This window comes from Styela clava, chromosome 7, assembly GCF_964204865.1.
Source record: "Styela clava chromosome 7, kaStyClav1.hap1.2, whole genome shotgun sequence".
NCBI lineage: Eukaryota > Metazoa > Chordata > Ascidiacea > Stolidobranchia > Styelidae > Styela > Styela clava.
Genome location: NC_135256.1, coordinates 17784886 through 17797015, shown reverse-complemented (window position 1 = coordinate 17797015; position 12130 = coordinate 17784886). Strand labels below are relative to the sequence as shown.

Here is a 12130-nt window from a genome sequence, read left to right as displayed (position 1 = left end):
AAGATTTTAGATTATTTCTCAACTCTGCGATAACGTATTTGAAAAAAAGGGAAAATTCAACATTTGGAAAATAATCTCTTTCGGATAATCTTTCTCCAAAATATCACCCACTTGTAAAAATTGTAGAGCATTTGAAGCTAAAAGACAAACTTAATTTGAATATGTTTAACCTTCTTGATGAAGTTGCACTCATTCAAAAAAAATTTAGCACGATACAAAGCACTAAACTGTTCACAGAATGCAGCTTGATTGGGTCAATGTAAAAAAAACATTGAATGAAAAATACATGAAGATTTTTTAATATATCTTTTTAGCTTGTATATAATTTGTAGTTCATTGTTTTATATTGTTCTTTCCTGCAAGTTACAAAATAAATGATGACGGTAATCTATGTCCTTTATTGAGACTTTTCATAGTTGGCAACCCTAGCTTGATGTGGGAATCATTTTTCATTGGTCAAAAATTAAGATGGGTTAAATGTTTAGTAAATGACGAAATTGATGTCTCATGGAAATCCATAGAAATGTTTTTCTTGAATTTGTATGGAGGAACGGCCTCATTTTATGGAAATGTATATTCGCATGGAGTGTATAGTATTAAAAGCTCGAAGACGACGTCCGAATTTAGATCCAAGCTTAAGAGACATTTATTGGAATTCTATTAGATTTAGTGAGTTAAGGACATCCTACTTTTCAGACAGTATTTTTCAGATACAAAGGGTACATAGAAGATGAGAAAAGAACTACAGATATGGAAAATACCCCCAATCGATTAACAATGTCATCATGCAACAAACAACCATTGATCGGAAAACAAGTTTCTAGACCCCAACGGATGTACTGTCTCTCTTTCTCGCATAGTTTTATTGTTTATTTACTTCCTTCGCTGGATCGTCAATTATGCAAATTGCAAACTAGATCATTCAATGAAAATTTGTAATTATCATGCTGAGACATAGCGACAATAAATTTCACACAATAGCGCTTATGAAAGTGGCCGCATTTTATGCCAGACTCTCTATTGTTCCCATATCTTTGGTCCAGTGCAAACTATGATTAACAACTCAAGTTTAAACAAAAGTTTTCTACATTTATCTTTTACAAATTTTTTTTCGTGTCGTGGCCCCATCCAATGACATTAATGTTGTTTATTGTCAATGCCCCATCTAACGTTGGTTTCTGGCAAGTTTATATCCCGAACAAATCTTTACGTGTTTCGTGAGACTTAGTGTAAAAACATATCAATTCAGCGACCCATACCTTATCTCCATCTTTTCACACCGGAACCTGGGATATGGACGTGCCATAAACTGACTATTGTACATATCGCCATTGTGCCGTACCTCTTTGTCTTGTGTATTTTACTAGAGTTTTATTTGTATAGTCAATTTCGTGTCTGTTGTCCTAGTATAACGTAGCAGTGCTAAACTGCTGTTATCATTGTTAGGGGTACATGTCGCACACTGGCGTCTTAGGCCAGTAAGGTCTTGAACATGTATCCCGCCTCTGTTTTACTGTTTAAGTATTATGCAGATACTGTTACATTTTTGAGGCAAATAAACATAAATACATATCAAGAATATTTATTTCAGATGTTTGAGAGATACTCTGTACTATTGGTTTATTAAAAATATATCTTGCCAAAGCAAACTTTTATAATTGAATGATTGGAATAGTAAAAATATATCGCTTCGTTGAAGATATTTGTGATTCAAATCAGCAATTTGCAATATTTCCGTATGTTTTTCATCACTATTGTTTTTCTAGTTATTATGATGACATGCTAGCGTATTTAAAAATTAAATCATGTATACCCCAGGAATGGAAAACTAATTTATCAAAAACCTCACAAGTCAATCCCACATCTTAGTCTGATCGAAGATATTAAAAGTATTGATAAAACCTCTCGATATATTTATGATAAACTTTGTAATGAAAAAAATTTTGCTGCCAACTGAAAAAATAGAAAAATGGTCAAAAGAATTGTGCAGGAACTTAGATAATTAGTTGGTGGTAGATAAAGTCTTGGTACTCCTGAAGTATGCGCACCAAGATGTCGCATAACCTGAACCTGGTACACAACCTGAGTTCACACTTCTAATAACTAATAATTCCATATTGCAATCGGGAGTGAAATAAACTAAAATAAACTATTTTGAGCGTTTTTAAATCCAAGATGCGTCTTAGTCTATAAAAATACCAACGGTTTGCAATTGCTTCTTAGCTAGTTGGTCAATATGCGGTTTCCAGCTTAGATTATCATCGATCGTGACCCCCAAATATTTTATACATTTGGTTAGCTCAATCTTTTCACTGCCTAGTAAAAGTTTGAAGTGGGTAATATCTTTTCCCCTATTACAGAAGAGCATAAATTTTGTTTTAGAATAATTTAAAGATAATTTATTTGCTTTTATTCAAATATCAACATTTTTTATTTTAGTATTCACCACAGTCTCAAGTTCGGGCAAAGATGAGCCGGACTTCAACAGAAAAGTATTACATGCAAATAGTGTTGAATAACAGGAAGATGCAGCTGGTAAATCATTTATATAACATAAAAATAGCAGGGGACCATTTGTGGAACCTTGTGGAACTCCGCATTTGATAAAGTCCCTTTCAGAAAACTTCCACACTCTGAACAAATTACTGACGACCGTTTATATATATGTGACGCCATGAGATTACGTGATTTCCCTCTTATACCGTAAAGACGTAATTTATCAAGTAAGATCGAGTATTTAACCGTATGGAACGCTTTAGCGAGGTCCAAAAACATGCGCAGGTGATGTTGTTGTTTGTACTATTGTGCATCATCATTTCCTTGAGCCTAGCTATTGCCAGTTCAGTGAAATAATTATTTCTGAAACCAAACTGGAACAGACTTAAAGCACCTGCTTTTTTTCAAAAAAAAAAAACTGATTCAATTATATAAAATATTCTCATACATTTTGACGACTTGTGATAGTAGAGAAATAGGCCTATAATTATTTGGGTCATATTTAGATCCCTTCTTATGAAGTGGCACCACCTTTGCTATTTTTAAAATCTCAGGGTAAACACTTTCATGGAAACTTTGGTTGAAGATTTCACATAGAATAGGTGACAAAGCAAACTTGGCAATTCTGAAGGTGTATCATCGCTGCTCACACCCTTATTCGCACCCAGTCTATCCAGATTGTTGTTCTATTTCCAGGGGAGTTGTATCACGAAGGAAAAAAAGACTCTTTGATGCTTGTTCCCAGAGTTTGCATATGGTATGTTGCAACTGGACTTATTCGTGAAGCAAGTTTAGGACCAACTTCTATAAAAGTTGAGCGCGCTACAAATTGCATTGACATCATTAATTTTATTACATTGGTTTTGATCGACCTGTAAAGATCCTCGGAAATCCTTGGTTTCAGCTTTAGTATACTATTTTTCGAATTAGTTTTACGCGGAATATGCCGGTTAACCACAGATTTGATTGTATTTACAACTGAGTTGAATTTTTTGTTTATATAGTGTTTTGATTTGTGACTTCTTGCATTTGATGTTAAATGAGCCAGAAGGAGGAAATGACCTGAGTCAGATTTTAAATTTTATTTTGTAGGCCTATGTCTGTATTAATACAGCCAAAAACTCCATACTTTAGCAAACAAATCGTTTATTTTCAAGTTTTTCTCCAGGACTTGTTTCCACAAAAATCAAGCCTCATGTGTCCTTGTTAAAAATTCTGTAATAATTGCAGATTTTCCACGGCTAACTTTACTACCAAAAACTCCGATACATCGAACTCTGATGATTAACGAACTTTGCAATTGGAGTATATGAAGCTATAGTGCGATTTAACGTTATTTCTAAATTCTTAGAGTCTTTATTGTCTTCGTTGACAAAAATGGGATGTAACTAAAACAGACTAAAACAAGAAAGAGCCACTGTGCAAATGTGGCGTTATTTACTTTAATTATCTGAATGAACAAGGCCATGGAATAACATAAAAGATCTACTTGCTCATATAATGTAGTTTCTCGACTACAAAAATCAATTTGTTGCAATTTGATCTCCGTATTTCAATAAAACGTTTGACATTGTTTGTACCTATTCTACGTTATTGAACCGTAAATGAACCCCTGCACTCATCATCAACTTTTCTGCGTGTTGCCACCGATACCCGTGAAAGTTGAGGTTCTTCGAAAACAATGAACCTCTTACTTCATTGTTGGTAACCGTGTGTTTTGGGGTACATAAGTATGGTGAAAAGACGAATATATATATTTTCGATTAGTAGGTCTTCCCAAACCCCTGTCATTCAGCATAATATTTGTACATATCGTCACGCTAATAACCGAATTGCGTAAGTCATTTTTAGCAGTTTTGAGGAAAACGTAAAAAACTTCCAAATGATATTGTTATGTCATTTAAGAGTCAATAATTTGCCATGGTTCAATTTTCTGATCGTAGCTGGATTTAAGTTAATTTGTATGACGCAGTTATGTGACGTCATAATGGCGCACTGTGACTTAGGCAGAGTTGTGTCTATGACTTGCCAACCGTCCTTTATTTCAAAAGACAATCCTTTATTTGAGATTTTTGTCCTTGTCTTTTTTAAGATGATAATTGTCCTTTATTTTTTCCAACGTCGTTTTGCCCGATAGTTATAGTACTGTGTTTGATATTGCTACGTTCTTAAATCGCCTCCGTTCATGTATTTGCAAGCTTTTAATTATTCTTTTTAATTTCGCTTCGGCACGGCTCAAATAGCCAAAGAAATAGCCTACCATTTTTTTAACAATTTCAAATATTTTACATTAATTTTCCGAAAATGACAAGTGGCAACACTCCAAGATTTAAGTGAATTCTAGTTCAATAACTAGAATTTTAACTAGAATATAATTGGTCTCTAAGATTTTAAATTATTTCTCAACTCTGCGATAACGTATTTGGAAAAAAGATTTGACTTTGATGAAAATTCAACATTTGGAAAACAATCTCTTTTGGATAATCTTTCTCCAAAATATCAGACACTTGTAAAAATTGTAGAGCCTTCGAAGCTAAAAGACAAACTTAATTTGAATATGTTTAACCATCTTGATAAAGTTGCACTCATTCAAAAAAAATTTGGCACGATTCAAAGCACTAAACTGTTCACAGAATGCAGCTTCATTGGGTCAATGTTAAATAAACATTGAATGAAAAATACATGAAGATTTTTTAATATATCTTTTTAGATCAATTTATATTGTTCTTTCCTGCAAATTTCAAAATAAATGATGACGGTAATCTATGTCCTTTATTGATACTTTTCATAGTTGGCAACCCTACTTGGAGACATACGCAATTTTGCAACTTCACTATATGCACCAGTCCTGAAAACCAAACATTCCAAAAACGAATGTAATTCTCAGTATCTACGATGTCTAATTCCTAAAATAGCTAATCTGTTTCAATTACATTATTTTTTATGTTTAAAAATATATATTTCATCAATATAACACGCTCGCTCTCCACACCCACCGAAATAAGACTAAGATTAAATATAAAAAAAAAAGAATAAAACAGCAATGCACCCTTATATAAAAGCCAATCAAGGTGAATGGGACTCAGACAGTGAATATCACAAGTGCACGCCTTCCTATGGTTACCATATTTTTTTGACTTCAAAGCGGGACGCCTCCTGTAACTTTACAGTTTCCGATTTTACTACATAGGCCTACATTTAAGCCATCCCGGCTTCTTCATTGACCATATTGTCATCGAGAGTTCATGCGCATATTCCCTGTCTAAATATCGGGTTCAGTTCGAAAAATAGAAAGGAATAGACGTTAACGATACAAATGGTCCGAATTTAGATTTTTTTATGTACAGAAAAGGAATAAAGAATAATGAAATAGTGTGTCATTTTCAAGCATTGAGAATTTACTTATTCGCCCAAGTGGGGTTTTGTTTTTTATCAATTCTAAAAAAAACATCGTGTTTTAAAACAAAGGCTTGTTTTAAATCAAATTTTTCCTGTATTTTTTATTAAAAAACCTCTTGCATCGCCGCGAAACTACGCCAAAACGTTGCATTCTGGCAGCGGCACACGCAGCCGAAATTATAATTTCAAAAATGTAGGTAAAATTTTTTAATTTTACTTTAACTTCTATTGCGTACATTTATCGCCACGTTTGTATCCTCACCAAAGTCTTAAGATTATATTTTTCCCCTGGATGTTTAGCCGAGATATCAGAGAGACGTTTCGAGTAAGAAAAATCATGAAAATTAGCTCACGGGCCCACTACAAAAGCAATTAGATCAAGTGCAGCCCTCCGGCAAAACGAGTCGGTTGCGATAATTAAGAATATGCTTATATCGGCGGCAATCTACTGATATACACTAAGAGACACCCTAGCCTAGCCTATGCTAATTGTAGGAGTCCTCTGATGCAAAGACGCCACAACTAATCTGTTATGACGCAATAATATGGATTTCGAGTTCATGTATTGACATTTTCCTCATAAAATGAAGGCATTATTACGGTTAATACTGTTCGGTTAATTTAGCCTTAGCATGCTTTGTTTTTAAGGTTGAAGAGATAGAGAACAAACTCATTTATTCGATCGCATTTCAATTTTCGCAAGGTGGTTTCATCGCAGCAGGGTCGTTCACTTAATGGCTTATCGGTTGCGGGTTACTGCGCCAACCACTGAACTACAGCTTGAGTAGGTGTACATGAGCTTCTATCGATATTTATGGCGTTTTGGAGGATTTATTGCAAATAAGAAGCACTTGGCAAGTTTTTACGTCCATTTTTCTTCAACCTATTCATTACAAAAAAAATCAAATAGTACAGCCATTTTGAACAAAACAGGCAAAAAAAATTGATTCAAAACAATTGTTTTAAAACAATTCTCTTTGAACAAATCCCTACGCCCAAGCATGCTTTTCTATGGATAACACCTTTAGAAAAACGTTGTTTAATGTTACATTCACGTGAACGTCCGAACGGAACCAATTAGAATTGATTTTACATGTGATACGTTCGCTAACAATTTGGTATATTGTACGATAAAAATACTTTATCACTGATATGTTAGTATGTTTTTCCGTTCGTGACTTAGCAGGTAACCTAGAAAATACAGTGGGTCCGTTCGTAACTCGCGGGTCAGTGGCAAGCCATCCCTGATCAAGAACATGGAATATAAACATATATATGTCTCAACGCTTAGCACGACGTATAACATGGAACTTGTTTTATACATTTTTCATTCATTTCACACTATTTGACGTATGTCAAACAAAAATACTTCCTATATACAATTGAATTATTGTAAATAGCACATAACGAAAATACCCTTTTACCAATAACACCTACCGAACTAACAAATAAGACGAACGAACTAAAGGGCATAGCTCAAATATAGAGATGCGAAGACCAAAACGAAATAGTACGGATATGCAACCTTTCACAGTAGACCACCCTTACCGCAGTCTTCAAAACTTGCGCTTTAACCTGGTCACCAGAATCAACCAACGCGAAACCGCCACAAGGTGCGCAATTTTTGATGACGTCATAGGAAACGAATCCCGTGGAGCCCACAGAAATCTTTGAAATAAATGAAAGTAATAGTCTTCTAGCGGAAAATACAATCCTTGTTTACTGAAAATTTTCAAAGCAATTTGTGATAGAACAGTTGATGAGGAATGCGATTTTTTTCGCAACGAGAAACAGAAGAAGTTAAATACAGACAACAATACAACAAAAGAGCTATGCTCAAATATGAGGTCATGGAGGGCCGAACCAACTATTTTGTCATTTATGTTCAGAAAATCATATACGATAACTAACCAATAGCCGTATTAGGAGGCGGGCAACTCACCAGAGACAACCCGACTAGCCAAGGTACGGCACCGGTAATGGTACATGGACTGTCATAGCTTGTCCAGGCCTAGCGACTACGATCCATTCTTCTTAGGTTAAGTTCGGCGTGAATAGAAATTCTGTATTACCAGATCAGGTTCCACAATCTACAGTTTCTCATGAAAACTTTTGCTATCCGCCGACGTTCGCTGAGCACGAGAACCGCTGATCTTCCGGGTTCGCGGAACTGCCACAAAGTGCGCGAATTTCGATGACGCCATAGTACTCCAGGTAGGTCATGAATTCGGTCAGGCCATTTTCGATTATTGAATAAGCCTTTCAGCCAAATGCACATTCCTTCCCAAATAATTGAACACAAATATTATGAGCGCGCTCATGTGAATTTTGCTGATGGAGTCCATTGTTACTTTTATTTAATTATTGAATGTCTATCATGTCTAAAACTAATTTTAGCAGGTGGGGCTCGAAATTTGATGATGACTCAATCAATTTTTCGGAAATTGAGCGCTTTCCGACTTTAGCAACAATTCTAAATGGTTGCTCAAATAAAAGTCATAAACTTTATCAAGTTATAAAACAGAACAATGGAGTTAAATTTACATTGAAACACTACTTTTATTTAACAAAATTTTGAAGACGATCATAGCTTCTCACATTGGTGTTTCGGCGAACAACTTTGTTACTTATTCCGCTTTCAACACTGAGTCCAAAAACCACTGAATTCAACTCGTTTGTAGCTGGAGTTTTCGTTCAAACTTCTGAATTCAACTCTTCCAGATTCTCCAACCCCGCACATAGTTTAACGATTCAATTTGGTCATCGCTCACAAAACTTCTAACAAGGTTCCTGCAACAATTGCAATACCAGCACAAACTGCGCTAGCGCAAACCATTGGAACACAGGAATTTTTGAAATTTCGAACAATAGCACCAGTTGATTCGTCTTGTTCGTTGGTATCCGAAAACAACTTTGCCATGCTAGCCTGAAAATCGTTTAAAACAAAAATAAACTATTGTCGACATGCTCCAATGACAGTCTCCGGGACAATCCCGATTTAATAGCAAGTTGTCCCACCGGCCCGGTCGGTAGGCCTGTATGTATGACAGACATAAATATTTTTTTAATTGATTTTAGAACAAAATTTTTTTTAAACGAAAGTAGCCATTTTGTCACTGATCTGAACTCACCTCACTATCTCAGATAGAGAGACACAGACAAATTTGGTATGTCATAGTTATGTGATGAAGTTTGAACCATACGTTAAGCTAACACCAACTGTACTGTCGTTGAATCATCAAAATGTCGAAAACAAAGTGCTAGTTTTCTGACGAGTTAAAGAAAGATATCACTTATTTTAGGCAAAGATCAATAGAAAATATTCTAATATGATTTACAGCTAATTTTGATGACCGTAATCTACCCACAATGGCATAGTCCATGAAACAAGTTTATACTATATTACTAAGCTTGGAAATCGAACCAAGGTTGGCTTGTTCAATCCGAACTGTCCCGTTTTTTGCTTCAGATATATGGTAAGCCTATATACAACTACTTTCGCCAATGATAAGTTTTTTTCGTATTAAACTCCAGTTCGAAGCGATTAAACAAAAAACAACGTTTTCAAGTTGTTTCTGGGAACAAATAATTAGCTATAAATGATGAAGTAGTTGTAAATACTATCTTTCGCAAAGATGAAATAGTTTTTGTTATTCTATCGATCGGAAGACAAAATAATGCCGGAAACATTGTTTTTATGTTTTTTACACATTTGCTCAAACAAGGTTACAGACAACCAGTCGGACAGTCACATTTACCAGAAAGCCTATAGCAACTTTGGTACACCAAACTAGAATATTATGCTATAACAAAACCATATCCCCGTTTGTGTAACTTCTTCTAATGTTGTGAAACCCTGAGTGAGGAGTAAGCCAACATCCTAATTACACGGTCTGCGCGTGAACCACTTACCCATCCACCATGTTCAATAATCCAGTTGAGTAAGTGAACTTCGACAAAGTCACAAAATATGGTAACCATGTTCTCAACTAGTTCGGTGTGACCCTGAAATGGAAAGTATAAAATTGATCTTATCTCAGAGAAATATAAAGAACATAGTCGTTCACTGTATAAAATCAACCACAAAACAATTCAACTTACATAAAAGAATTACAATCGGTGATTTTACATGTTGGTTTTCGGTAAAAGAAAGTTTTGATTTGAATGTTCAAAGTCATATGGAAATATTTCCAACTGCCTTGAATTTATCAGAAACAAGTTAAACCAGCGTTTTACTTACCTGTGCAATGCAGTCAATAGAAAGAGATCCAGATATCGCTAACAATGCCAGGATTCTCCCCCATCTATACTCAGCAGGATTAGATCCTATTATATTAGACCCGAGACGATCAAAAAGCGTCCTCAATTCTTCATCAGACCTCAATACATAACCGAGCTGACGAGCAAGATTTCGGAATAAATGTGGATATAAATCTTCTAACGTTTTTCCTAAAAGTAAAAACGGATTATTTAGGTAATAGATTGGTTAGGTAAGAAATTGAAGAAGTGGCTCAATTCTGTCTTATATTCTCCAATTTGTCGTCTTGCTAAACTTATTACAATTAAAACCAGGAAGTGCTTCAATTTCCTTATCTATATTAGCAAACTAATTTTACAGTGTCCATCCATAAAAATTAAAGGTGACCGTACATTTGAACCCCCACATTTACACCTGTATATCCGCGGGTTCAATCTATATGAGGGTGCTAAAAATCATGGGTTAGGGTAGGGTTAGTATAGGTTCAAATATCCGTAAAAATAGGTGCAATAGTATGCAGGTTCCATAGGTGCAATTGTCGTGGGTTCAATTACGGGTTCAAATGTACGTGGGTTCAAAGATAATGGAACCAAATTGAAATATATGACAGTCAAACAATTATTTTGTAATGTGCCAATAGTTCATCACGTTTGGTAATAATTTATTACTCATTTCAATTTCCGTCAAGCATTCTGTTTACATAACACTCAAAGAGGATTTAGTTTTCAATGATATATTTTGCAGTTTAACATAAAAATCATTCATTACTCACCTATTTTCAATACGTCAAAAGATAAATTTTGATCCTTGGCAGGTTCGTATTTTGTAATTACCACGCGACCTTGGAAGCCACTTCTTTTTAGTCTGTAGCATATGTAATCTCGACATAGACCGCGAGCTGTTTGCAAAACTTCGTCATAATGTGGTGAATAAAATACAGAGTCATCGAAACTTCCGTTGTGAGATACGCCAGACCTCGGGGTTAATCTTGATGCCCTCGGCGAAAACATGTGTTGCTTATGTCTCACGGCCCCTGAAAAGCGTTTCGAAGCATCTAGCATTTGACGACGAGGCGCGTTGTTAGTTTTTTCTTTCCCAGTACTCTCGCCGACGGACCTAAGCGAAGTGCTATCATTGAGAATACTTGACTTATCCTGGGCCTTTAGTCTCGCTCTTATAAAGCTTTCGCTATCGGCATACGCCGGGCTCGTGCGTTTAGTGTTATTATTGCTAGCCCATCCGATATGCTTTGCATCAAATGTGTTTTCATTGTCATTCGTGCGATGTATTCGTCTTTCGTCTGTCATCTTTCAGGCGGAAAATCAGTAATTTTGCAAATACTAGATAAATATTTTAAAACTGCAAAACAAATTGAACCAAAAACATAATGTTAAATTTCCGCTCATAATTTAGCCCGATGATTGATCACGTATGCACCACGAACAACACCCAACTACGTGAGAGATTTATGGATTGGATTTGGAACCTGGCCATTATAAATGCCGGCTTACATGACCGAGTATGTGTGCCAACCGATATTTTTGTTAGTTTCGATGTGTACGTGAGACAGAGAAAAGATAGGATATGTAAGCTGTTGGTTCTTCCATCTAGTGCTAGATCGACTAAATATGTATAATGGATAAAATATTTTATTTCATTGCGGGAAGGAAAGTCTACTGGAACTAGACGGTCAGGTGACATCGCAGCCCTAGGCTGTATAATAATAGGCATAATAAGACTCTCTACGCTGCCAGACATTCAAATAAATTTCTCGTCTCTACGGATTTTATACAGGAGCCATTGGGCCACGGCGACCCTGTCGCCTATTAAATTAGTGATCATGCGTCTGAATTATTGGATTCCCGTATTATAGATTCTAAATAAGCCGCTGATATAGAGATAATACCTAGGCTTCAACTTAACTATTGCAACGCATGGATAATAACTATTGCAGAACTGGCTAAGAGCAGATCAATA

The 12130-nt window shown here is 35.5% G+C and overlaps 1 protein-coding gene across 1 annotated transcript; it reads right to left on the bottom strand.

Annotated features, from left to right (window-relative positions):
- Nucleotides 1-7256: 7256 nt before the first annotated feature.
- Nucleotides 7257-11508, bottom strand: LOC120328075 (bcl-2-related ovarian killer protein-like). The gene is made up of 4 exons (XM_039394471.2): nt 10926-11508; nt 10136-10344; nt 9808-9900; nt 7257-8821 (listed from the first exon to the last, which is right to left on the bottom strand). The coding sequence occupies exons 1-4, from the start codon at nt 11458-11460 to the stop codon at nt 8663-8665; spliced, it is 996 nt and encodes a 331-aa protein (XP_039250405.2). The 5' UTR covers nt 11461-11508; the 3' UTR covers nt 7257-8662.
- Nucleotides 11509-12130: the final 622 nt, after the last annotated feature.

Bases quoted from the DNA above. Each gene is read 5' to 3' on its own strand.
- LOC120328075 (XM_039394471.2), bottom strand. From the start codon at position 11,460: ATGACAGACGAAAGACGAATACATCGCACGAATGACAATGAAAACACA. The intron at 10,345-10,925 runs GTGAGTAATGAA...TTTTACTTTTAG, and splicing joins TTTTGACGTATTGAAAATAG to GAAAAACGTTAGAAGATTTA. The intron at 9,901-10,135 runs GTAAGTAAAACG...TTTCCATTTCAG, and splicing joins CTATTGACTGCATTGCACAG to GGTCACACCGAACTAGTTGA.